Source organism: Lasiodiplodia theobromae (genome assembly GCF_012971845.1).
Source record: "Lasiodiplodia theobromae strain AM2As chromosome Unknown scaffold_3, whole genome shotgun sequence".
NCBI classification, from domain to species: Eukaryota; Fungi; Ascomycota; class Dothideomycetes; order Botryosphaeriales; family Botryosphaeriaceae; genus Lasiodiplodia; species Lasiodiplodia theobromae.
In genome coordinates, this window is record NW_023336519.1 from 431,628 (window position 1) to 457,338 (window position 25,711).

General features: G+C 54.6%; 7 protein-coding genes across 7 annotated transcripts; 5 read left to right on the forward strand and 2 right to left on the reverse strand.

Annotated features, from left to right (window-relative positions):
* Positions 1–497: 497 nt before the first annotated feature.
* LTHEOB_1091 (uncharacterized protein) lies at positions 498–2,807 on the forward strand (the record flags this gene model as incomplete). Its single annotated transcript, XM_035507607.1, has 1 exon — positions 498–2,807. The coding sequence occupies one exon, from the start codon at positions 498–500 to the stop codon at positions 2,805–2,807; it is 2,310 nt and encodes a 769-aa protein (XP_035367438.1).
* Positions 2,808–3,547: 740 nt separating this feature from the next.
* Positions 3,548–4,470, forward strand: LTHEOB_1092 (Ran-specific GTPAse-activating protein; the record flags this gene model as incomplete). The annotated part of the gene is made up of 4 exons (XM_035507618.1): positions 3,548–3,829; positions 3,896–4,160; positions 4,213–4,341; positions 4,400–4,470. 4 exons carry the CDS (start codon positions 3,548–3,550, stop codon positions 4,468–4,470), a joined length of 747 nt encoding a protein of 248 aa, XP_035367439.1.
* Positions 4,471–5,655: 1,185 nt separating this feature from the next.
* Positions 5,656–7,109, forward strand: LTHEOB_1093 (Transcription initiation factor TFIID; the record flags this gene model as incomplete). The annotated part of the gene is made up of 6 exons (XM_035507629.1): positions 5,656–5,664; positions 5,787–5,827; positions 6,248–6,399; positions 6,477–6,754; positions 6,834–6,954; positions 7,021–7,109. 6 exons carry the CDS (start codon positions 5,656–5,658, stop codon positions 7,107–7,109), a joined length of 690 nt encoding a protein of 229 aa, XP_035367440.1.
* Positions 7,110–10,114: 3,005 nt separating this feature from the next.
* Positions 10,115–11,897, forward strand: LTHEOB_1094 (uncharacterized protein; the record flags this gene model as incomplete). The annotated part of the gene is made up of 6 exons (XM_035507640.1): positions 10,115–10,361; positions 10,414–10,551; positions 10,611–10,948; positions 11,017–11,200; positions 11,267–11,484; positions 11,541–11,897. The coding sequence occupies 6 exons, from the start codon at positions 10,115–10,117 to the stop codon at positions 11,895–11,897; spliced, it is 1,482 nt and encodes a 493-aa protein (XP_035367441.1).
* Positions 11,898–13,273: 1,376 nt separating this feature from the next.
* On the forward strand, positions 13,274–14,901 carry LTHEOB_1095 (Squalene epoxidase; the record flags this gene model as incomplete). The annotated part of the gene is made up of 3 exons (XM_035507651.1): positions 13,274–13,849; positions 13,929–14,565; positions 14,627–14,901. The coding sequence occupies 3 exons, from the start codon at positions 13,274–13,276 to the stop codon at positions 14,899–14,901; spliced, it is 1,488 nt and encodes a 495-aa protein (XP_035367442.1).
* Positions 14,902–15,534: 633 nt separating this feature from the next.
* Positions 15,535–16,473, reverse strand: LTHEOB_1096 (uncharacterized protein; the record flags this gene model as incomplete). The annotated part of the gene is made up of 1 exon (XM_035507662.1): positions 15,535–16,473. The coding sequence occupies one exon, from the start codon at positions 16,471–16,473 to the stop codon at positions 15,535–15,537; it is 939 nt and encodes a 312-aa protein (XP_035367443.1).
* A 1,024-nt stretch (positions 16,474–17,497) lies between these two features.
* On the reverse strand, positions 17,498–25,530 carry LTHEOB_1097 (Peptidase C19 ubiquitin carboxyl-terminal hydrolase 2; the record flags this gene model as incomplete). Its single annotated transcript, XM_035507673.1, has 22 exons — positions 17,498–17,553; positions 17,704–18,278; positions 18,321–19,136; positions 19,254–19,369; positions 19,421–19,638; positions 19,714–19,892; positions 19,956–20,064; positions 20,155–20,398; positions 20,453–20,743; positions 20,801–20,861; positions 20,919–21,050; positions 21,120–21,411; positions 21,461–21,593; positions 21,669–21,848; positions 21,902–22,644; positions 22,714–22,732; positions 22,937–23,096; positions 23,361–23,477; positions 23,535–23,928; positions 23,983–24,079; positions 24,257–24,756; positions 24,810–25,530. 22 exons carry the CDS (start codon positions 25,528–25,530, stop codon positions 17,498–17,500), a joined length of 6,153 nt encoding a protein of 2,050 aa, XP_035367444.1.
* Between the last annotated feature and the right edge of the window lie 181 nt (positions 25,531–25,711).

Here is a 25,711-nt window from a genome sequence, read left to right on the forward strand (position 1 = left end):
CGATAAGCGATAAGCCCCGCCAGGCCGCGGGAGCATGACCACGGCGCTGCGCGTTGCCTTGCGTCCCCGGGCACCTAGCTCTTCTGCAACTCTGTACACCAACGTGCAGGTACTCGCAAACCCCTCAAGTTGTCTGGCTGCATTCGCTGCAGCGGACGCCGTCTTTCACCTTTCAAGCGCGGCTCGCCCGCCCGCAACGCAGCCGTTTCCTTCCTACTCGTGATCAGCCGTTCCCCCGCGAGCTCGCCCCGGTGTGAACTAGACCCTACGTGCTTCAGGCAGCTACCTCCTACAAACCACGGGTCACTCCCCTCCAAGTAAGCAGGCTTCCTCGTTTGCACAAGACCCTTTTCGCACGCCGCGCTGTTTCTTAATTTCCTTGCGTTCTTTAAGAGTCCACCGCGCCCAGGGGCTTGCAGGGCCGTCTGTCGTCATTCGCTGCGTCAACCGTCGTGGCCTCGGGAGCTCTTCCCTCGCCTGCCGCCTACCTGCCCAACATGGACCTTCGCCTGCCACGCACAGAAGATAGCACCTACTCACCGCACTCAGACGCTTCGCCGCCTTCGCCACCGCTAAGCCGCGACATCTCGCCCGAGAACCTCACGGCCAACGACCGAGTTGCGAGCTACAGACCCCCTCCCCGGCAAGCCGCCTCACAAAGCACAAAGCAGAGCCGCAACTGCCCCCTCCCCTCTACCAACACAACGGACTCGGTGGAGTTCGTGAAAGACAAAATGGCGGCACACGAGGATACTTACGATTTCATGGACTCTTCGGGTGTCCTCGTCCCGTCCGACGACGATGGCGCTGAGACTGTCTCCTCGGGGAGTTTCGCTCTTGTCAACTCGAACCTAGAGGAAACTCGCAGCGTCAATGGCGACGAGGAGGAGGCGCCATCCGACGATGAGCACGAGACACCCGAGCCAGTCTTTCAGCCTTCCGACTCTGGAATCACCACCCGACCTGATATTCGCACCCCAGATGCCTCGACCATAACCGAGAAGCCACAAGAGATCGTCGACAAGGACTGTATCCACATGATCCAGCCCATCGTCCGTTCTTACGATTCGCAGTGGACGGGTATGTCGGGGGCGTCCATGGACGAACTCAAGTATTCGGTCGCGAAAGAAACCCTGAAGTGGACTGGTCCTTTCCGGATACTCTTCGCTGGCTTTCCGTTCTCGATGCCCAACGATACCAAGAGCCCTGAGCATCTGATAACCGACAAGTTGGCTGCAGCTCTGAAGGTTGGACAGCCTGAGTCCCGGTCGTCCAAGACTTGTGCCACGGGCATCCGCATGTCTTCTTTCGGTAGCGATGTCGTGGTCAAAGAGATCTTCAACCAGGATGACCAGAGCTCAGACATGTTCGCCGATAGCATTCCCACCACTCTTCCGAACCTGGTCATCATGTGCAACCAGCCCATGGATCTCATTCGCTTGGAGGACGAGAGCCTGATGAACCTGCGGGATATCATGGCTGATAGGGGCGTCCCGATTATTAGCGTTTCTCTTTCGAGCCCTGTCGGCGGATATTACAGTTTCGCCCCGAACAGCAAATCACTGAGGATCTGCGTCAAATCAGGCGAAGAGGAGATTGGTGTTGTGCCCATTGACCTGAACAATTTCCTTAGCCTTGATGACACTCAGCTCAGCCGTCACCTCGCATGCATTGGGGTGGGTTCTGATGGAGACAAGATTGATAGGGAAGATGAGACTGAAGAGACGAAGAAGAATGGAATGAAGGCATGGCTCAAGGAGTCTGCGGACCACGTCCGGAATATTGTGCAGACCCAACCACGGTTGGCTCTTCTTGTCGCTGGACTGCTCGCCAGTTCAATTGTCGCAATGCTATTCGGAGGCGTAACCTTCCCGGGAGCGGCCCAGAACAACGCCGTTCAGAAGGCCGAACAAGACGCCGCATTGAACTCGGCTCTTCAGGCCTTCACCGGTGCAAAGACAGACGTCTCGGTAATACAACGCGAGCTCGACCCCAATGCAACGGCAGCTTCAGATGCCACATCTCGCTCTGATAAAGACTCGTCCAAGGACGCCACTACCAAGTCAGTCAGCGTAGTCGAACATCCATTTTCGCCCAGAGCAAATGACTCTGGAGACTTCAAATTGCGAGTTGTTGGCGACCGCCACTTCGTCTTGACTCCACCCAAGAGCCTGGCCTCGTTGTGGAAAGCGCCGAAGCTCGTCATCCGTGTCCAGCGCGGTTTGGAAAACGTTCCCTTCACAGCCGAGCAACTCGTGGAGGGTGTCCATGCTGTGAGCGTTGAACCCAAGGATGCCTATGGTACTCTCAACGTTACGATCTGCACCGAGTCCAGGCCAAAGATAAAGCCGCAGAACTTCACCGTTGAATTCGGCTCTCCTTGGCTCAAGATGTCCCGCTGGGCCGATGTGATGAAGACGGATCTCGCCATTGCGCAGTCGAACGCGAGAAACACATCTCTGGTCCTGTTCAAGGGACTTCAGGCCTTCCGCGGCACCAGCAAGAACATAACTGATGTCATCCTCCATTCGGCCGATGCGGGCGCGCAGAAAGCGCTCCAGTTATTCAACCAGACGCTCTCCGCGAGCAGCAAGATCCGCGAGAAGCGCAAGGACGTGGCCAACAGCATTATTGACGCAGCCAAGCAGCTTGATTTGGTGAAGCCTGTCAACAAAGCCCGTAGGAATGCCAACAAGATCGCCCGCAGGCTGGGGCTGAAGAAGCTGCAGGACAAGCAGGGGGAGAGGCATAAGGGAGAGGGCAGGGCGACGAAGGAGAGGCCTTGCGGAAAGAAGGCCAAGCCGTAGATGAATGCTTACGATGCCGTGGCGGGTGGTTTTGCGCAGGCGCATCGGATATGGAGTATTCGTACATTCATTGGGTGCTTTCTTTTAATTCGGCGCTGGGAGGAATTCACGGAAAGGACTCTTGGCTGCAATGGCTTCTCAGGCATGAAATGACAGGAGGGGATGTTGCCAGACTGGGGAACAGGTACTTTTCTCAATACTTTCCAGTCGGTTTCGAAGAACGGATAAGATTGGCATGCCCTCGTCGACGATGGAAATGGGAAAGATAGTTATGACTTACAATGTGCAAATTGTTCTCGAAGTTTTTGCCAAGCCTGGCCAACTAAGGCTTTGGGTCTGTCGAGTGGTGTTGCATGCTGACAAGGGTCCAACCTGGCGGTCGGTTGCAGCGGCCCTTCCCTGGCGGATTGGCAGGGCAGGTGCTCGTGATGATTGCATCAGAGAATAGATGGGATGCGCGCAAGGCGAAAAAAAAGGCCCACATTCGCACGCGCCTCGGGCATGAATCGCGGCAGTCCAATCTTATCGCAAAGTCACGTGGAACGCGGGCAAGCGTGCCAAGGCAATGTTTTGCTGGCTGGCTAACGAGGGGTCCTCTCATCTTGCAAACCACCACTTCTCCCACATTTCAACTCTGTGCGCCGCAGCCTGTCTACGCTTGCGCTCCCCGCAACCACGCCATTATTGACTTTTCGCGATCGCGCATCCACAAACAGCACTCCATCTGACCACCGCTAAAAATGGCTGAGCCGTCTGCTACCAAGCTCGACCCCGCCGAGGAGGCGAAGGCTGGCCTCGAGCCGCAGCTCGCGAAGGACGAGACTGAGAAGGTGACCGCCGGCGCGACCGACGAGAAGGCCGCCGAGGGCTCTGGCGTCACCGGCAAGGTCGCCGACGCTGCGTCCGCCACCACCTCTGCCGTCTTTTCCATGTTCGGCGGCGGCCCCAAGAAGGAGAAGAAGGAAGAGGAGGACGATGTCAACGAGCCGTCCGGCTCTTCCAAGGCCAAGAAGGCTGATGACGTAAGTTTTTCATTCACGACGCTGCCCGCGCGCGTGCAGAGCTGACGAGGTTGGGCGGCTGTACAGGACGAGGAGCCCGAGAACCACGAGCCCGACGTTGAGTTCAAGCCCGTCGTCCACCTGACGGAGAAGGTCGAGACCAAGACCAACGAGGAGCTGGAGGAGCAGGTCTTCAAGATGCGCGCCAAGCTCTTCAAGTTCGACCGCGAGTCGAGGGAGTGGAAGGAGCGCGGCACTGGAGACGTCCGCCTGCTGAAGCACAAGGAGAACGGCAAGACTCGCCTGGTCATGAGGCGTGACAAGACCCTCAAGGTCTGCGCCAACCACTACGGTATGTGTCTCAGTCAGGCTAAGGAAGAATGGTTGCTGACATGGATTCGCAGTCGTCCCCGACATGAAGCTGTCGCCCAACGTCGGCAGCGACCGCAGCTGGGTCTGGAATGCCGCCGCGGATGTCAGCGAAGGCGAGCCCGAGGCTCAGACGCTCGCGATCCGCTTCGCCAACAGCGAGAGTAAGTACCCGCGCGCAGACTTTTAAGAGCTCGAGCCACGAGTTAACCAAGATTGCAGATGCCAACCTCTTCAAGGAGGCCTTCATCAAGGCGCAGCAGGAGAACGAGGCCCTCTTCGCCAAGGAGTAGATTTCGGAGGGAGGAGAAAGTGCACATATGAACGAACACCCATAATGCCCCCAATAGTACCCCCATTCAAAATCATCACGCACACCCTTTACGACCACATGGCGGCTCGGGCAGTAGTAGCCTAAGGCTAGATCATCCCCTCCTCCTCAACATCATTATCAACGGCCCCCGTCCCCCAAGCCTTTCCCCAGCCCGTTTGCTTGTCACGAACACAACAGCCCCAAGCCCGAGTATTCATTGCGCGCGATGAAACTGGCGACCATGTCTTTTAATAACATTCGTTGCCGGAAAAGGAAAGGGAATCTTGGTATGGCACGGCCCCGCCCGCGCGCATTGAGGGAAAGTAGATAGAGAAAGTCATCCGGTTTTCCATGTAGTTAACCACCACTAGAGCCAAGACATGAGATTGGACAAACGGCGATGCATGCGAGCGACGCCATAATGTTGTGAAACCAGACGCGTGCTCTACTTTACTTTTTTTTTTGTCGTTGGGCCTGAGCGCTCGGGAGGGTTGAGCTGGCAAGCATTGACGAGCTGAGTGTTGTTTGTGATGCAACCGACGCAGAAGCATTCGTGAGAAAGCTGGGCGCAGTGCTTGCGTGCGTGCCGTGCCTTGCCCATAGCTAGCGATCTTTGGCGCGTGCTTCAAAGTGATCGGCTTTTTGTGCGTGTCTGAAAGCTCGTTCGCTGTGCTGCTGCTGCTCACCCGCCGTCACAGCGCAACCACACCCCACCACGAGACCTGGCCAGCCGCCCCGACACCGCGCATTGGTCTCGAACTCGATCCTGCGCGCCTGCTGCAACCTCCGCTGCCGCTGCTCAAGCACGGTGCGCTCCCACTTTCCAAACGGCCTGCCACCACCGAACTCAATCCAGCCGTTTCCGCAGCGCGTCGTCGATCCACGTCCGCCTCAGCTACGCGCGGAGGCCGTTTTCGCGCGTCGTTGGCTTGCTCCGGCGCGACCAAGGCACACCTCCACACCCGCCGAGCCTCACCACCCGCCCGCGCTTCGGACACTTTCCTCACCGACCTTCCTCCACCCGCACATCTTCCCGCGTGCACTCACCACGGCCAAACCCAGCCGTGCCGCAGAAACGACGGCCAGGAAGACCTCGGCACCACGAGAGCTTTCGCAACTCAACCCGAACACCCACCAAGCTTTCTCTTGTTGAACAGTAGCAACCATGCCTGATGTAAGTACCATTTCCTAGTCGCAGGCTCCTTGCTCGAGCTTTCGCTTCACTACGCGATGAGGAAGATGAGCCAGCGCACTCCAGGGCATGTGCCGGTACGGCTTCTGACGAGAGACGCGCAGATCAAACGCCAGGTCAAGCTCGTCACCGAGCAACACGTCACGTAAGTCTCGCATGCGCGTCGTCGCCCGAACAAGCCGGAGCTCTTGCCTCCGCCAGTCCTCCGTCTCCGCTTCTCGGGCAGCCGCTATCCGTCTCCGTCGTCACTCCTACGCCACAGTGATGTCTTTTTGCGGCGTTATCTTAAATGCGGTCTCGCAGCGTGCGCGCTTGTGGAGGTTGAGAGATAATAGAACGGGCTGCGAGTGTGGTCCACAGACGCCACGGTGGCTGTTGAGCCGCTCCGCGCGCACGCGCTTCGTCGTATCGCTGCCGGATATTGCGCATAAAGGAGCACGCAGAGGCAAAAGCACAACTTGGCTCGACGCGGAGACGGAGTACATGATAGGCAGGAGGCTCTGATATAAACATCCTTATAAGATGGTAGGTTGGGCTTTCGCTGACACTAGGTGCTTCTCTACAGGGACAAGCCTCAGGTGATGGAGGGCTTCCCGATGCGCGCGTGGAGCATTGAGATCTGGCTGCTGAACGAGAACGGCGAGGAGGTCCCTGCGACGGCCTTCGAGAAGGCGACGTACCGTCTTCACCCGTCGTTCGAGAAGAGGGCCATTCAGGGTTAGTTTCCATGGTTTTGAGTTCGCATCAGGTATAAGTCGAGATGGATCTACTGATCTCACTTTTTTCTCTCACAGCCGTCAAGAAGCCCCCGTTCCGCCTCGATGAGGAGGGCTGGGGTGAGTTCGAGATGCAGATCGTCCTGACCGCGGCTGGCAAGGGCGGTGACCACACTCTCGACCACGACTTGAACTTCCAGAGCGAGCGCTACGAAGCCAAGCACTGGATCACGTTCAAGAACCCCAAGCCCGAGCTCATCCAGCTCCTCAAGGAATCCGGCCCTGTCCCTGGCGAAGAGAATGGTGCCAGGAGCAGGAGTTCTCTCCCCAACTCCAAGAAGAAGAAGGACAAGGCTGTAGGTCTTCGGGCTCTCATCAAGGCCGTCATTGCGCGGCTCATTTGGAAGATATCTAATCGCGGTTAAATCACAACAGGTCGACATGGAAAAGCTGGCAGACGGTCTCCAGCGCCTCGGCGAAGACGATCTACTCCAGGTCGTCCAGATGGTCCACGACAACAAGACCTCAGAGACATACACGAAGAATGACGTAGAGAGTAAGTTGTTCATCGATGCTTTTCCCCCCTACCAGAATTGGCGACACTAATCGTAATACTCGGTAGACGGCGAGTTCCACGTGGATCTCTACACTCTTCCGGACAACCTCGTCAAGATGCTCTGGGAATTTACGGCTACGAGGACGGAATTGTGAAAAACAGGGGATGGTCTGATCTGAAATTGAATAAAAAAGACGAGAGAAAGGAAGAAGGAAAAAGGAAAAAGAGTCCTTTTTTGCGTCAGCAAAAAGTAGTCATGACCGACTTATACCCCCCGCCGTAAAACAGAAACCCCCATCATCAAAACACAGCGAATGAGAGATGTCCCATGAGTCAAGAAACGATTAGCTGAATTGGCATCATGACATGACGTGGGGTCCTTCTGTTGCTGCTGCTGGTGAATGCTAGAAAGGGAGAGCGAGAGAGGGTCAGCAATCTTTTTACTTTCCTTCATCTTTGCGTTGTAGCGTTCCAAATTTTTTTTTCTTTCGACTTCAATTCGGAATTTGACTTGCCCGTGGCGATGTGATAGGTTTTCTGGTGGTTGGAGCCTATGCATCGAATGGGGGAGGTGGGGACTTACGTATGCTGATTTTTTCTTTTTTTTCTTTTCGAGGCCGTGTGGCAAGTGTATTATTTCTCTTCTTTCTGTATCACGGTATCCATCCGAGATAGTAGGGGGAATGGGAAACGGTGTAGGTTGACAAAATTCGTGTGTGGGGTTTCACGTTTCTTTTTCATGTATTGTGTCACAGTTACTGTTTTGTACTGTCTTCATTCTGACATGAAAGCTTGCGGGATAGAAAGTACTGTTAGACTGCCCTGACCGTGTTGTGTATTGAGTGATAGAACGTCGTTGTATCGTTTTATGTATGCTGCACTTGCTACTTGAGCCACGGTGTAAATCCAAGTAAGTTTTACTATTTTCCGAACTACAGAGGGGCATTGTAGCCAAAGGTAGCGTAATTTTGCATTCCACTCATGTCTGCAGGGCGGGGTACACTCCACGTCATATGCCAGCTGTCGCGGCGGACATACAGCTGTTCATCCACGTATGTTTAAAAAATATTGCTGGAAAACAGTTGTCCTCCATTCTATGGCCTTGCTATGCTTTGCGCTGGCTTTCGGCTCCAATCCCCCTCTAGAAACCCTACCAATCCAACCTTTCCTCCCTTCTCACCATCGAGTGTCGTGAGGTGACTGATCGTATATGCATCTCTATTGCGAAAATGGCAAGTATTCTTTCGTGGTAATTTACGCTAGCATCTACAACAAGCACGCTATAAACATAACAATATTCGTAAAGAGGCGGTTCGACTTGGTAACAGCGAGGTTAGAAAGTGTAATTGAGTCCGTCGGACGAACAAGCATAAAACAGCTTGGGTTCAAGAGGGTTGTGCAAGTCATACAAGCCTCCGGGTTCTGGAACATTATTGCGTCATTCCGGAATGCCTTTCCCCACACTCTTCCGAACCTCCTCACCCCCTCTCTTGTTTGACAACGTGTTCCCCTCATTTTGCAATGCTTCTACCATCATCACTTGCTAGAATTGAAGCTCACTAAAGCCCCCCATCTATGTACAGTACATCCATTCTTCCCTCACTCGCCCTTGACAACAGCTTCTCAGAGACTTGTTCTTTTCGGATCTCGTATGTGGATGCCAGGGGCTGAGATGCGCAGTCCCAGTATCCTCCCTCCATCCGCATTCGTGAATGCGTTACGCCAGACTGACAACAATGTGGTCCGTAGGAACTTGAAAAGGAACGGACAGCTGGTAGCATGTCTCCATTACCACTTCCCTTTTACCTCTAACACACAGTTTATATTGGCCACAGGCAGAAGTGCTTTCATCGCGCAGTGAACGTCAAGTTTACTTCAAGATTGCCTATCAATTGGTGAGGTGGCCGAGTTGGTTATGGCGCCAGGTTAAGGTGTTAGCTTAACAAGTTTCCTGGTGGGGCAACCCGCGCGAGTTCGAGTCTCGTCCTCATCATCATTTCTTTTTGCTTTTTGATGTTTTGATTGCCACTTGTGTTGGTGCGGGAGAAGAAGTGGTGGGAAGAAATTTTTTGATGGCGTGCGGCGTGAGCTCGGGCCGATGGCCGGACCGGGCCGAGAGTTGCACATGTGATGGCAGAGCCGAGTTGTTGGTTGTGCGTGTGGGGTAAGAACATGGATGAGTGTGGTTTCATGGGAGGGGCTGTGACGCTGAGATAGACAAGTGCTGTCGCAGTTCTGAGGTGGTCGGTGGCCGAACGTTTGTCTTGTGCTGCACAGGTCCGAATTTGTGCAAATGATTTTAGAAGGCATTAACTCATTCTTTTTTTTTTTAGTCTTTAAGCGCTTCTTGTATTAAAAGCATTCACTTCATTGTGTGGAATTTGATATACACTGCGAAATTTGTTTTACTAAAGGATCCTATTCCTATGCGGAACTACCGTTATCTGAGTGCTTTATGTCTACAGTCCCCTCTCGCGGTCGATGGCTAGCGTGGATTTGTTTGTTCCTCATGTCGTGGGTAGGTGACGCTATCGTCCGGACGAGAATGTCGAATTAAAAATTCTACAGATACGTACGGACAATAGCTTTAAATACCTACATATGTTGATTTTTCTAAGGCAGAGCTGGGGGCATAGTTACGCTATATTCTACACCCCTGCTATTCTTCGCGCTAGCCATCGGCTGCGAGAGGGGGCTGTACTCTACTCTAAATGCGGGAACAAAAAAGAATCGAGGAAGTTAGACGAGACCAGGCTTCTCAACAGTTTCATTATCTTTCAAACTAATTACAGCGGTATTCAGAAATAACAGTGAAAATCCGTCAGGGGTGCGGCATATGAAGTAGCTCACTGCCGGACTAGGTCATCCCGGTCGAAATCCCCGCACGATGAATATGCTTAAGCATGAATAATCGTTTTAGGCGACACAAGCGAATGAGGGATCAGCAACGGGAGGGGGCGGAGAGGATGATGCGGAGAAGACGGCGAAGGCGGAGAAGGCGGGTAAGCGTATATGACGCCTCCGCTTTGTATCACGACTCCGTGGTTGGCTTACATCCTTGCATCTTAGATGGCATACAGCTTCTAATGCTTGATATATATATTTTGACTTTATATAGTGCGCAGTTCAGATATCCAGTTCCATATATCACACATCCATCATGGCCCCTTCAGTTGCACAGGAACCGTCAGTTTCGTGGCCAACACAGGTGCAGCCGAAACCAACACCGTCTTCTGGACGACCTCGAAACATCGACCCGATAAACTCTTTGAACTTTCCGTCTCATTTGCAACCTGAAAAATATGAGATTCAGGGAACTCATCCCGAATCAAAGATCCTGTTCACTGATGTCAACATTCTTGATTCGACCGGCCGTGAGCCATACCGTGGCGATGTCCTGATTGAGGGTACGTGCAAGTTATGTCATAGATGGCTCGAATTGCTAACTTTGTACCAAAGGCGAGCGCATAGTAGAGGTAGGGCATGTTGCAAACAAAGAAGATCATATCAAAGACGCTCGGGTTCGCGTGTTCAGCGGCCGTGGTCGGACACTCATGTCGGGCTTGGGCGATGCTCACGCTCATTTCACCTGGAACGGTATGCGTATATTCTTACTTCTCCAAGGACTCCGCAAATCTGATTCATGTTGCGAAAAGGCACCGATCTCGCCAGACTCGGCGAGCTTGACGTCGAAGAACATGTCCTGCTCACCATGCGAAGTGCCCAATGCTTTTTGGACTCTGGCTACACTATGGCTTTTGGCGCTGCCTCGGCCAAGAAGCGCCTCGACGTCGTCATCCGAAACGCCATCAACGCGGGTGACATCCCGGGACCCCGGTATCTGGCCAACGGTAAGGAGATGTGCCGGCGGGGCGGGGACTTGGTCGCCTCCATTTCCGCTTTCGCGGATGGTCCGGAGGAGATGCGTGAGGTCATTCGGGAGCATATTGCACTTGGTGTAGATAACATCAAGCTCAGTATGTCGGGGGAGGAGGTATGGCCGAGTTTTTTTCCATCTATTGGGTTGGTTTGACTGTGTGTTCTGACGGCTGGATTTTCCAGATCACTGAAACCAGGTCGGCGCAGGATTGCTACTTCACTGATGAAGAAACGGCTGCTTGCGTCGACGAGGTACACAAGCGAGGCAAACGGCTTTGCGCACATGCCCGCGCGCGGGACTCGGTGAAGATGTGCGCGAAGCATGACGTTGACGTAATCTTCCATGCTTCTTACATTGACGACGAAGGTAAATTCTGTGCATAGCTTCTCTCCACTCCCCGCATGAACAGGGCTGACCGGAGACTCAATTCAGGGATGCGGATGCTCGAAGAAAAGAAGACGAGGATTGTCGTTGCTCCGGCCATCAATTGGCTGGTCGCAACGCTCAATGACGCTGAGGTGTTTGGGTACCCGAAAGAGCAAGCGGAGAAGGTTGGGTATCGGAGGGAGCTCGATACTGCTGTCGCCGCGCTGCGCGAAATGCATCGACGCGGTATTGTTGTTCTACCTGGAGGTGATTACGGCTTTGCTGTGAGTTGGCTCAATTCTATCTCCCCAGCTGCATTTTGTTGACATTGAGTTTGCAGTGGACTCCTCATGGCACGTATGCGCGTGACCTCGAGCACTTCGTCCGCTTGCTTGGGTTCACGGAGCACGAAGCTATCATTGCTGCGACCAGTGGTGTGGCCAAGTTGTTCATGCGGGAGAATGAGCTGGGAAAAATCCTCCCCGGATACTACGCTGACTGCATACTCGTTGATGGAAATCCTCTGGAGGATATATCAATCCTGCAGGATCACGACAGGCTCAACATTATTGTCATGAATGGACGGGTTCATAAGGCTGGTAGGAGGGAATACGTGCGTGACCTCACTGCTTTGCCCGGGGGCGTGGAGGCAATTGAATTTCCGGAGGTGAAGAAAGCCATGCAGAAAAGTTACTAGCCATTGAACTATTGGCGTTGTTTTGTAGCGTGCTATTGGAAATTCAACGGCCGAGTATGTGGAATTGTTCTCCAGATAGTTCTCGAAATTGAAGCCCTGGCACACGTCGAGAAGAATGAAAGTGACAATCCAGTGATCGGATGGATAGAAGGGAACTTGAGGCCTTGTGGTGTTGAATACCAACCGGAAGAAATCTTGCGCCAATATGCACTGACGCCAAATCCTGTCAATGGAGCGCTTACCTTCCTGACCGCCTCAATCGCACTGCGCGTCGAATTACACATGATCCTTGACTCTCGCGCCAATGAGGATGACGGTTTTATGAGGAGCCGATCGTCGTAGACGAAGTGGGCTATGAGGCGTCGAGATGGCCGCATAATGAGCTGACCACCACGTGTTTGTGGTGAAGCTTCCCCCGCAACCGTGCACGCGGGAAATAAATGCACACCAAAACGCTTTCGCCCCCTTTGAGCTACAACAAAATTACCCTTCTATAAGCATTGACACATATTCCAGCCAATTGCAAGTAGCAATTGCCGCTACCAAAGATTCCGGGTTCAAGATCCTCTTTAACCACGGTAGAAGGCATACTTCTTTACCTGAGAATCCACGAATCCGACACTGTGGATATTCACGCCTCAAAACCGGAGCTCTCAGAGCTGCGCGCCCGTATTTTTCCAGTTATATACGCACGTTGCTCTGGTAATATTGAGGAGGAAGAGCTTAGGTTGCACGTTTTGCCGTGCATTTATTCCGCGTTCCACAGACAACGGCGCGCAGAGAAAATCGTGGCCTGCGCTCGCTGCCGGCAGACGGCGAAATGCCGGCAATTGTAATTGCGAGCAGCTGTACCTGCATGTGAAAGCGCAGCAGTCTCACCGCCCTCGGCGACGCCCGCGCCCCTGTCTCCAGTTGTTTTGATAGCGCCACCCGATTCCCCATTATCATGACCCTGGCCCTGCAATCGTGAGACCTCTCGACGATTTTTTTTTTCTTCTCTTCCCTCTTCGCTCATCACATGCGTGTCAGCTCCGCGGGCCAATCCTAGTTACTTTAATTGATCCTTCGACTGCTGCCTCCGATTTTATAATAAGACGCGGGGTCCCTGCAGTAGTCCCGACCAACAAAACCGCTAATCCTCTCGACCTCGTTGGACCCTCAACCTCCGCCTCCGCCTCCACCTCCATCACGTCCGCGCAATTCTCCGCGCGAGATTTCCGCCAGCGCACCCATCCCCTTTTTCGACGGATCCATTGCATCGTCGATCTCCTCCGCGCCGTGTCGCAATAAAATCCCACCGCGTCGCCGGTCACGCTATACCACACGCATAACCGCCCGAGTCCCAACCTAGCCTCCGAACAGCGCCACCAGACAACATGCCGCTCATTCTCGACGACAGCAATCCCACGCCCTCGGGCACCGATCCTACGGCCCAGGGCCCCTTCCGCGACGAGCAGGACCGGCGGCGGCGCGTCCACCACGATGCTGACGTTGTCATCATCGGCGCAGGCGTCTTCGGCTCGGCCGCCGCCGTCGCCATGGCGCGCCAGGGCCGCTCCGTCATCCTGCTCGAGAAGTCGCTCAAGGAGCCCGACCGAATTGTCGGCGAGCTGCTGCAGCCCGGCGGCGTGCAGGCTCTGCGCGAGCTTGGTCTCGAGCACTGCATGAGCGGCATCGACGCCATCCCGTGTTTCGGCTACGACGTCGTCTATTACGGCACCGGAGTGGGCATTCCCTATCCCAAGGAGGTGGTCAAGGAGGGCAAGGGCGATGGCAAGAGGCCGCAGGGCAAAGGGTTCCACCACGGGAGGTTCATACAGAAGTTGAGGGAGGCGGCCATGAAGGAGCCGAACGTGACGGTCGTCGAGACTGAGGCGAAGGATCTGGTGCGCAATGGCTGGACCGGGCAGGTGCTGGGCGTCGAGTGCTCGACCAAGGGAGAGAAGGACTACGTGAGTTACAACTTGAAGATGGGATTGGAAGGGAAATCGTGCTTGATTTGATTGCTGACGGGCGCGACATTTTCTGCAGTACTTCGGACACATCACTCTTGTCGCTGACGGCTACGCGTCCAAATTCCGCAAGTCGAACCACCCGCACCGCCCGGAGGTCCGCAGCAAGTTCTTCGCGCTCGAGCTGATCGATGCCGAGCTGCCCATGCCTGGCCACGGCCACGTTATCCTGACAGAGGGCCCGCCCGTCCTGCTCTACCAGATTGGCACTCACGAGACGCGCGCCCTCATCGACATTCCGGACGGCCTGCCTTCGGCCTCGGTCAAGAACGGCGGCGTCAAGAACCACCTGGAGAACGTAGTGCTGCCGAGCCTGCCCAAGTGTGTGCAGCCGAGCTTCGAGGCCGCCATGCGCGCAGGTAAGCTGCGCTCCATGCCGAACTCGTTCCTGCCGCCCGCCACGAACCGCACTCCTGGTCTGGTCATTGCAGGTGACGCGTTGAACATGCGCCATCCATTGACGGGTGGCGGTATGACCGTGGCCTTCAATGATGTTGTGCTACTGGCGGAGCTGCTGCACCCCAACAACGTCCCCAGCCTGGCGGACCACAGGCTCGTGCTCAAGCAGATGAAGGCCTTCCACTGGCGCCGGAAGAACTGGGCCGCTGTCATCAACATCCTCGCGTTGGCACTGTACGCGCTGTTCGCCGCTGATGGTAAGCTTAAATTCCTTTTCCTAATTCTACTAGCGAAGATTGACACTAACCTGCGTTAAAGACCCGAACCTGAAGGCCCTCCAACTCGGCTGCTTCCGCTACTTCCAGCGCGGCGGCAACTGCATTGACGGTCCCGTTGGTCTCCTCGCCGGTATTATTCGCCAACCGCTCATACTCTTCTACCACTTCTTTTCCGTCGCCGTTTACGCCATCTGGATCCGCGTTGCGGAAGCGCCGCTCGTACGGAAGCCCTGGGCGTTGGTCAGCAGCGTCGCTGTCTTCTGGACTGCCTGCAGAGTCATCTTCCCCTACATCTGGTGCGAATTGCGGCCGTGAGGAGGCTTGGAGTGCGTGAGAAAGCTGAGGAGAGGGAAAGCATGAATGGGAGTAGGAGGAGGATGGATTATGAGAGCCACACGTTTTCAATGGTTGAAAACGGAAGAAAGAGAGGGAGACTAGAGGCCCGCTTTCTTGTATATTTGGGCCGCGTTATGCTGTTGTATTGGACCTTGCTGTGCAAGAATTGCGTGGTCTTCCAGAGGAGAGACGAAGACGGACTACTTTTCATGGTATCGACGAAGTTTATATGTTTCGACGCTTGTATAGTACAGACGCTCTTATCAGTTGCTGTTTGATGAATAGACCAGTAATTTTTAATCTAGTTTCGAATGTCACTTGGAAGCACAAAGGAGAAAAGCTTTTGGTGAGCTAAACGCTCATGCTGGATGTCGTGAATGCATTCGGAGCCTCCGTGCTGGATGGAGAGGCAAAAAAAAAAAGTCTATGCTAACCCTGGGGAAGCAGAACCCCCAAAACCGCGCCCGCAATAAAAAAAGCACTTTTGATCAAGCCTTGATGAACCGGACCAGCCGGCCATCTTCGGCGCCTGCGCCATGCATCCCAGAAAACTTCTCCTTCCCCTTCCCCTCCCCAATCTCCCCAACCAACCCCCTTCCTCCCCGCCGCCGCTCAACGGTACGCAGCCAGGGCCTCAGCCCAGTTCGGGACGCGCTCCCGAACCCTCTCCCACTCCCTCCTCATCCTCTCCCCCTCCGCCACCGTCTCCTCCCTCCACTCTCCCACCCACTCCCAGTTCTCGTCCCCCTCCCCCTGCTCCCCCTCCTCCTCCCTTCTCCCGCCCTCCTCGAGGGCCTCCAACCCCGCCAAAAACTCGTCCGCCTCCCTCTCCACCCTCTCCCTCCCCTCCCTCTCCCTCACCAACCACTCCAACGGGGCGGGGACACCGCCCGTCCTCCGTCCCCTCTCCCCCAACCTGATCTCCCTGCCCGGCCACATGCGGAAGACCAGGCCTCCCGCGGGGCCGACGGCAGGAGGAGCGCCGGGCAGGCCCCTCACCACTCCCAAAACGACGCCAGAACCGCCGTCGGGGCCGCGGGTGCGCGAGCGGTGGCCCTCGAAGCCACCGGGCAGGCCGGCCATCAGGCGCGCGAAGCCCAGCGGGCCGCCGCGCGCCGCCTCGTCGACGTCGGCGAAGCAGGAGGCAGCGGACGTGGGGCGGGCGGAGGGGCGGGCGCGGGCGTGGGCGTGGCGGCGGCGGCGCTTGGGCAGAGGGAAGCCCTCCTGGGCGGCGGCAGCAGCAACAGCAACGGCGGTGGTGGCGGTGGCGGCAGCGGCAGCGGCGGGAGCATTGGCACCAGGCCAGCTGGTGGGACGGTACTGCTTGTCGTCGCCGAAGGCGGCGGCCAGCTTGCGCTTGCGGCTGGTGGTGGTGGTCGAGAGCGACGACGCCGCCGGCGTGTAGACCGGACCACCAGTGGTAGTCGGACCAGCCGACTGGTTGTTGTTGGTGGTGGTGCTGCTGGGCGTGAACACGATGATGGTGGACGGCGAGGAGGGGGCCGGGCCCATGCCGACGAAGAAGATGGTGTTGTCTTGAGGAGTCGTCATGGTGCTGACTGTGATGATGGTTGGTGTGAGGAGGATGTGGACTTGAAGTTTTCTTGAGGTGCTTTGGGAGCTGTGGCCGAAAAGGCTTGGAAAAAGCTCTGTGAATCGAATGAGGATGTAGAGGTCGCCGAGGAAAAGAAGGAAAGGGTCGGAGGAGCAGGGCTTAAAAGCATATCGAGGCCGAAGATGGAACAATAGGCAGAAGGGCAACAATAGAAACAATAGGAACCGGTGATGTCGAAGTGAAGTGAGGTACAATGGCCACAATAGGGAAAGAAGGCGTGGAAGGTTCGACCTGTGACAGTAAAACAGGCACAATAGCCACAATAGCAGAGGTCGACATGCGTTCACCAGCGCACCCAAATCGCAAGGGAAATACAGAATCCGTACCTTGTCATTCAGCAGTCGTGTGTTGCATACCCATCGTAATGCCCAGAGGAGAGCGTTCCCCATGAAGTCATGATGGCAAGAAAAGACAACCCGTCATAAAACCCGCCTGCCCGCACTTTCAACCCTAGTGGAAATGAGCTGAATGAAAATAACATGAATCGAAAGGAAATAATCCCAGCCAGTACTGTCCCATATTTTAGTGTGAAGGTTTTTTTGCCCATTTTACCCCGTCGCCGTCGCCATGCAAAAGAAAATAACCCGAATCTCCCATCAACCCATCATAGAATGCCCTGTAGTTGGGGCGCCCAATCGTAATGCCAAAGAAGGAAAAGAAATGATACTACAAGAAAAGCAAGTCTCAATGAAGCATGGCCAGCCGATATGCGACCCTCATGCATGTGAAAGAAAAGGAGAAGCACATCGAGACCAATGGAAGTCTAGGAGTAGAGGACTCGCAAGCCCTACCATCAGAAAAACCCAGTAACCACCACCCGATTTTAAGCCGAAGAGAGAGCCATACCCTTGATGGCCTCGCTAATACGCCAATTCGCCAATGTGAAGGTGTTGCCGTTCCGACAACCAAGAAGGTTCGAGGTCGAGGACTTCCGGTCCGATGTGCACAAAGTAATCCCTCTCAAACGGCCTCGACGTCGTTATCCGTGTACTCCAGTTCCTCGTCACCCGAGAAAGCTGTTGTTGCTCGTGCGTTAGTGGAATACCCGACTCTGTGCTGAGGAGAGATGGTTGATGAGGTTGTGCGGAGAAGGAGAGGAAGCCCCCTCACTCTGAAACAGGCTCAGAGGCCTGGCTGATCATGTCCATCGGTATACGCATACTTACTCGAGTCGTACTCATCACTCTCCGGCCAATCCCTGTAGATTTGCGCCACCGCAGAAAATCTTTGGTCAAGCTCTTCAAACTCGACGGGGCTGAAGGCATCGGGCCAGACAGCTCGGAGGGCCCTGAGGAAGCGACTGCATTCGAACATGAGGTGGTAAAGGTAGTCGACAACGCTCCGGGGAACGTCGGCTTCTCGGTTCAGAACATTCACACGCTCGAACCCAGCGCACATAAGGTTTCGTACTGCGGTGACGCGTGCCTCGAGAGCATCGTCCATATCCCATTCCCGCTTAGCAGACGGTTGGCCGGGGAGGTTGTCAGTGATTATCCTTCTTACGAGGTTCAAAGTAGCTGTCTGAACCTCCGAGTCCTCGAAGCACAAGAGCCTGGGTGCCCAGATGTGCGCTAGCCCAACTATCTGGACATAGAAGAAATCCGGGTATCTCGGACTGATATGCTCGTTGCGAAGATTCGTGAACGTGGTGACAAAGCCGCAGAAGTGCTCTCCCAGTAAGTGTTTATCAGGAGAAAAGCAGTTGACAATGTCGCGAGCCATCAACTGCGCGTCCTTCGGCCTGGGCGCTACTGAGCAGTAGTAGAGCGCTGCTGTTACGAACGGTACACTCGAGTGTGGCATCAGAAACTCGACGCCTTCGTGGATCGTGGTGTGAATGGAAGTGAGGTGACCTGCGTCCGGCTCAATCGCCATGATCGCCTTGATGATGTCTCCCGGAGCAAAGTTCCGCATGGTCGGGTCCCATGTCTCAAGGAGCCGGTTGAGGACCGTTAGGCAATTGTTTTCCTTGTCCCACCAGTAGAACAGGCGACTCTCTGAATTTGTGAAGGGGAATTTCTGCTGCTCGGAGTCGGAAAACGACCGAATGCGCTCTAGAGTGTTGGGAACGAGATCAGCTTCCAGGTCAATGTGCTGCATGAGGAGTGCCAAGAAGATAGTCATTTCGACAAAAGACGGCTTGCTGCCCTTCCTTGCCAAAGTTTTACTGATCTGCGGATGCCGTTCGTTGATTTCTGGGACCGCATCGAGATTGTAGATCTCAAGACACAGCATCAGGAACCCGTGGTGCAGGAGGAGCGCGACCTCGTGTTTGCCGAAATCGGCCACCGCGGACAGGAACTTGAAGTACATGTCCCAGACGTGCTGACCCAAGTCTAGTCCGCGAGGGCAATAGCCAAGGTCCGCGGCCATTTTCTTGACGCGGGAGAGCATATTGTGTAATGCGCCATCTTTGTTCTCCTCCAGAGCCTGCTCCAGGTCAGGATCGGAGCTTTCCAGGCCATATCTTGAAGGGTCGTGGAATCGAAGCTCCTTCAACGCATCGACGATGAAGCAAGCAACGTGGTAACCGACTGCGTTGGTGGAGTCAACCTGGTAAGAGTATATGAGCCAATCGGCTAGGGCGCGCTCATGTTTGCTGATCCAGTCAAGTGCCAGTTTGGTACACTCGGCACAAGGGTATATCGTCCTCTTTAAGTCGCCGATAATCTTCAGCAGCTCTTCCATGTCCTGGCCGCGACCGATGACCTCGTACATGTGCTCCAAGACCATGCTGATGACGGACTTCTCCAGGCCATGATCATCGGTGCACACCCCTTTGTTGATCGTCCGCATCTGACCAATCATTTTACGAATGAAGGTTGTGTGAGCCTGATCGAACATGCAATACTCCCGGATGTGGCGCTCATTCTCGGCGCTCACCCGTCTTTCGAGATCCTTGGGCATTGCCGCGATGGGGTTCAGCGATTGCGGAGCACGAAGGATGCTCGTCCCATCCTTGTCGAGCGACGAAGCGCGCTGATAGAGAAGCATGTACGCAGAAGTATGCCTGCCGTTTCCGCCGAAGCACTCGGTTTCAACTTTGCTAAGGTCCTGCTCCGTGACAGTATCGTCGTTGAACTTGATCCACTTGACGCAGCCTTGATTATCCGGGCGGACGCGGACATACGACCAATAATGTCCCTGCTCAACGCCTCCAGCGTGAACCAAGATACCGACCAGCTCAAAGAAGTCATCCTCAATAGGCTGGTCCGGATCGCTGAGATACTCCACCTTGTAGGGACTCATGTTGATGCGTGACGGGAAGCGAAAGTAGTCGTTGATCTTACTCCGGGTCATTGTAAACGGGTCAAAGTCGAAGCGCTTCAAGTGGACGATCAGGTTGTCGGGGACGCTTTGGAGGCAGGTGCGCTTGACTGCGTTGACCAGACGACCACCGCAAGGCTCGCATTTATACTTGTTTTCGCCTTCCAGGCTTTCGCCTTCGACATAGGCTTTCAGACTGTCTTCAAGTGTCTCTTTGCCCTTGACCTCCAGAGGCAAGTTGAAAAGTGTCTCGGTAGTTTCTGAGACATGCTGACAGTCTTTAGACTTAATCTGATTGACAGAGCGGCCGCCATAGAAATTTCTTAGACGCTGCTTGTCTTCGGAGGTACGTAGTTCGCTTTCGAGCTGGTCCATGAGTAATCGGAAGAATTCCTCAGTGTCCATTTGGATTGCAACATTGATCGGCTTCTTGTCGGTGCCGCGAACGCAGTGAGCAAATGGTTTCATGTCGACCGATCTCGCGTAGCTGCTTTGCATGGTGGCGAAAAGGTCTTGCATGGCGTTCAGCAGGCCATCCTTGGTACCACACTCAGCCTCGAAAACAAACTTCCTGAACTCTATGTCCATGAAAAGCTGTGTCATCATGGAATTCATGTAGCAAAGTGCTTGTGGGTTTTCCAATCCGACGTAGCCCGTTTCAGAGCGCAGATCTCGCGAGCCAGAGAGCACATAGTCGTCGTAATCGTCATGAGTGTTGTCATGCAGCAGCCCACGGATGAACCCAATCATTTGTGTGTACACGACTGTGTCCTCGCAGAGCGCCGTGATCAAGTCATAAAGCCCAGCTCTTGTTTTCGTCTCCAGCACGGGAAGGACGTCGCTTGCGCCGCTCTCTCTATCGGCCGCTGTATCAGAGGCAGGCGGGAAGAGGAATTTGGTGAAGATATCCGCGGCAAGGCTCTCAATATTCAACGGCTTCTTGAATGATTTGAGAGATGAGACAGCCGTGCGAAGGAGTTGAGCGAAGCCAGAAACGACAAAGTCAATCTCAGGACGACCGACGCAAGCCTTGTATTTGTGCGCCAGGAGGAGCTCACTCCATGCGGAGATATAGGATCTGAGACCATCTTCATCGCGCCGGTATTCATCATACCAGCGGAAGATCTTAGCAGACAGGTCGAAGAGCTGTTGGCAGGATTTAGAGCACTGGGAGGCGCGCGATAGGAGGTTTGACAAGATGTTCCAGTAGAAAGACACGAATTCCTCTCTGCCAACGAAAGAATCACTGTCGATCGCATAAGCGTCTGCCAAGTAATGCATAACGGAGAGGGAGGGTAAGTGTGATGGTACATACCCAGAGAGGTGTTGGCACTCGTTCTCGATGTTGATCGATATGGTCTCCCGGAGCTTTTCGCACTCATGCGAAACCAAAAGTGTGAAGTGGAGGTCCTCGAGTTCTGCTTGAGCCTTGAATTCGTCCCAAACGCCTGAGCTGTGGTTGAACGCCTCAAGCAAGGCTACGTAGCATTGAAACGCGAGGTGGATATTTGATGCGCTTAGAGAAGATTTCAAGAAGGAGATGAGGCGGCTGGTGAGGCGTTTCTCGTTATCAAAGTACGATGCCGATACCTCCGCGTCAACACTCTCTATATTACCGTTAGTAGTTTTCCCGTGCGAGATATGGTAACGAAATACCTTTCAACAGTTCTGTAAACGTCTCCAGGACGGACTGGGCTAGGAATTCATCGTGCGGTCCGGACAGGGAATCGTTGATGAGTCCCTCGTTCAGAATCACAGCGTTGAGAAGCTGAACGGAATGACTGATTAACTGCACATTCAATGGGAGGCCCTGCTCTACATTAATCGCTGCTTCCTCGGCCGCTGAAGACTTTCGAGGGTATACCGATCTCATTTGGTTCCTGAAATCTTTACGAAGGGTGGACACGGAGATTCGGGCTTTGAACAGCTTCCCCGGAGAGAAAGAAGACTTGAAAATGTCTGATATGGAATCTGTCTGTCGACCTCCGTACGTGACGGCTAGAGCCTTTCCGTGTGGGGGTAGCTGGTTCAGGAAATCGTACGCCTGCGGACGGGTTAGCTTTGACACAGCCAGTCAAGGGTAACAAGTCTGCTTACAGCCTCGCTCATGGAGTCATCGCCGCCGTCCAGGAAATCGAAGATGGTGTCATAGTTGGTGAGAATTTCTTTCTCAATCAAACTCGAGCTCCCCTGACAGTGAGCGGGCGCGGCAGTGTCACCAACATTCTTGACCAGAATGGCGCCCTTCTGATGAAGCGACAAGTCGCGGATTGTCTTATCACCCAGTGCTTGTAGATCAAGTGGGGCACCACCATGGATCAGTCGAAATTCGTAGAACCCGGTCCAGTCACGCAGACGCTCCGCAAGCCATGACAACGACTGAAGATCTCCGACTTCAACAGTCTGCATAAGTCCAATCTCGGCGCCGATCGCTTGGAATTTGATTGGCCAGATGTCGCCAACCGTGTCTTCCATCCTTGCAGGGATAGCAGGCTTTATGAGACGAGGCGATGTGATCTGAAGGTCAGGGCGTCTCTTGACCAGGTTTAGCAGCACCGTGAGGAACAGCAGAGTCCTCTGAAATTGGAGCTCAAGCATCTTCGGGTCCGCCCTTGGCTCCGCGTCCTCCATCTCCACCTCTCCAGGCGTAGCCGTCTTTTCGGACTCTTTCAAAGCAGAATATGTCGACACCATCTGGTTTATGCAACGGTTGATGAGGGCGATATGGGTATCTCGAACGACATTAGGAAATTCTTCGATGTACTGGTCGAAAGCCTGGGGATCCAAATAGAGGTTCGCCAGATATTCCGCTGTGATCTTCTCAATAGTGTTGCAGGGCGCTGTGAGGATTACGTGCCAGAGTAAATCCACGATGGGCGGCTGGAATATCCCATCTGATGGCAATTCACCTTCTGTCGAAGTGCGACGCTGATAGTCTGTCAGCTCACGCAGAAAATCAAACAAGCCTGCGGTATAGAATTCCGGGTTCAGCGTCGGGAGGAGCTCAGTTGCGCATGTATCAAGGAACGCGTTCTTCGAAACCTGCAATCTTGCCAAGGAAGAGAGATGGTGCCATGCTACATCCTGAAGGTCAGCACCTATGGCGCTGGGGCCAACCAAATGATCCCAGACTTTTTTCTCTGTCTCTGCAGTCAAGGAAGTGGACGGCAGGTTCATCAGGCAGAATAGAAGCTGAAGCCGCGATGTGAGTGGTATGCTGAGGCCCTTCCGAGCGTTGTTCTTCTCTGCTGCTACGAAAGCGCAAAGTTCTTCGGAGACATCCTCAGCCACACTGGTTTTCAGAAGGATGTCTGCGTCGGTAGGCATGGCCGAAAGCATTGTGAAAATGATTTCAGCATTGGCAGCGGCCTGTGGAGTCTTTCCTGCAATGCCTGTGGCACAAGACCGATATATCTCGGTTTTGTCATCTGCAGTGGCAAACTCGCCTCGGGAGAAGAATGCAAGCTGGTGGATTGCAGCACGGTGCATAAGTTGTGAGATAGGAGCCGAAGTCTCTATCGGGAAGGGATAAGTTTCCTGCGCCAGGTGGACACACAGCGAGAAGACGGCCATCCTCCTCGGCTCCTCAGTCCATTTGGTAAGGTCGGCCTTGGCTTTCTTCTGGATGCCATCGCAGATACGCTTGAAGAGCTCCACAAAGCTCGCTGAGAAGCTAGATTGCGGAAGGGTATGAAATTTCGTGCAGAGGTAGAGAAGGTCTGAGCTCGACATTAGAAGCGCTGTATGCATGGTCATCTCAATGAGGGCTTCCGCCATCCGTGGATCCTGGTTCTGTGTGATCGAGTCCCAAATGGCATCGGTCTGTGCTTCTCCGTAATGCTCAGTCACAGCCAGGAAGCCCACGATGTTGCCGCTCCGGGAGACGACCTGAGGATGTGAATCGACGCCTATGATATAGTCGATGATCTTGTCCTCCAACAAGATTTGCGCGAAGTGGTGGAGAATGTTCTCGTTGTAAGACTTTTGGCTCCAGTTGGTCCAGACCTGGATGAACTGAGCGCTCATGCTCTCGATAGCGTACAGGCGATGTGCCATATGTCCCTTCAGTATGTACTGCTCTAATGTCTTGAGCAACCATGATAAGTGGAGAACGTCAGGCATCACTAAGAACTGATGAGGGCCTCTTGAATCCTTATAGATATACGCGGCCAGCTGACGGGCGATTTCTGGGTCCAGGCATGCGGCGCTTGACAGAATTGTTGCAGTAGTGTTGACGAGTTCGATGCAAAGCTCAATGGGTCCCTTCAAGGATGTCTGTAGCTCAAGGTCAAGGTCCTTGAAGAGTGAGAAGAGTTTATGTGCCATCCAACGGCGTTCACCGCGCGTGACTCCGATTCTCCAAGATGACGCAAAATTCCCCAGCCAAGTGAGTAAAATTAATGTCTCTTCGGCAGCCAGGCGTAGGTTCTGGTCGGCCATGCCCATCCTTACCAGGCTGACCAGGCATGAAGGTTCGCCCAGCTCGGAAACGAAGCCAGACATAATCGTGGAGCATATCTTCTTCAATGCGTCGGAGTCCTGGACAACAAGGTCATTCATCAATACCCAAAATGGGAGGTCCTCGCGGAACCGTAGGATATCTTTCATGATTTTCATGTGGTTGAAGGCAACAAGGCGCGAGTTGCTGACGGAGTAAGTGCCGGCCTCGAGGGCCTTGATCTCGACTTTGAGCATTTGCGCGACGCACTTAGCGTACGCAGACCATAGATCCCGCAGGGCGTCAACTTCGCTTTTGTCAGGGTCGAGGTGGAAAGCTTCTCCATACGGAACCTGACGCTGAGTTATGCGGTGGAACATCTTGGCAATCTCGTCCCAAAATACGGGCTCCTGCAGATACGTAGTGCGCGCGTCAAGCTTGCCTTGATGAACGAACGTCGAAAGACAGAGCAGCCAGTCCTTTAGCTGTGTCAGCTCGCCATCATTGCCATGGCCTAAAAGTGTCAGTACCGCCAGCTTCAGGAATCGTGGCCGAAGGGGAACTTACGTGGTCTCGAGATCAAGTTTAGCAACCCTCCTAGGGCAGTCTCCCGACCGTAGTTCTTTGCGAACGGAAAGGCCTCGAAGATGTCGCCGACGAAGACCACCTCTTCCTCATCGTCCTCGTTCAGCTCTACCACGTTATCTGAGGAGTCGGCCATATCGTCAGCGTCGTCCACGGCAATCTCGACCACGGGGCTAGAAGCGGCGCCGGGCGACAGTGCGGAGTCAGTTCGTTCCGCGTCTGGGGGCGGGGTGTGGATCTTGCTGTTCGGCGAGGAAGCGGAAGGGGAGGAGCGGAGGGTCGCGCTGGAATCTGAGTCTGAAGCGGCAGTCATTTGGTGGACAGCCTCGTTTGCATCGGCATGGGTGTCGGCGGAGGGCTCGGCAGCGGCGCGGGTGTGCGAGGGAGTTTGCGGCGGGCGCAGGTTGAGGGTGATGCGGCTAGGAGTATTTGGGGTGTGGGAAACGGGGTCCTCAGTTTGCTCGTGCTGTTCCATGGGCGTTGCGGGCGCGTTAGCATCTGGGTGCGCCAGGCTCTCGTGGTCCAGATCTTGGGACATTTTGCGGACAGCACGGCTGCCGCTGTCCAGGCGGGGGCGTTTGAATCGCGAGGGAGAGCAGTCAGCGTCTTCCATAGAGTCACGGCGCTCTTCAGGCGACTCCAGGCTCGCTGGCGGGGTGCAGTTCCTCAGGCTGGGCGAATCCATAGCATGTTGCGCCGCCATGAGTCAGCAGACGGTAAAGCGCGTCTACCGGAGCTGGCAGGAGCTGCAGAAGGGTCCAGAAAGCCCGGCAGGCAGGTGGAAGTGAGGGCGGAAGCAGTTCGGCAGCATGCGTGAAGCTCTGGAGCTTGTGCGGGCGGCAGCCTACAATTGCTTTTTGGCGAGCAGCGCAGCGCAGGGGCTG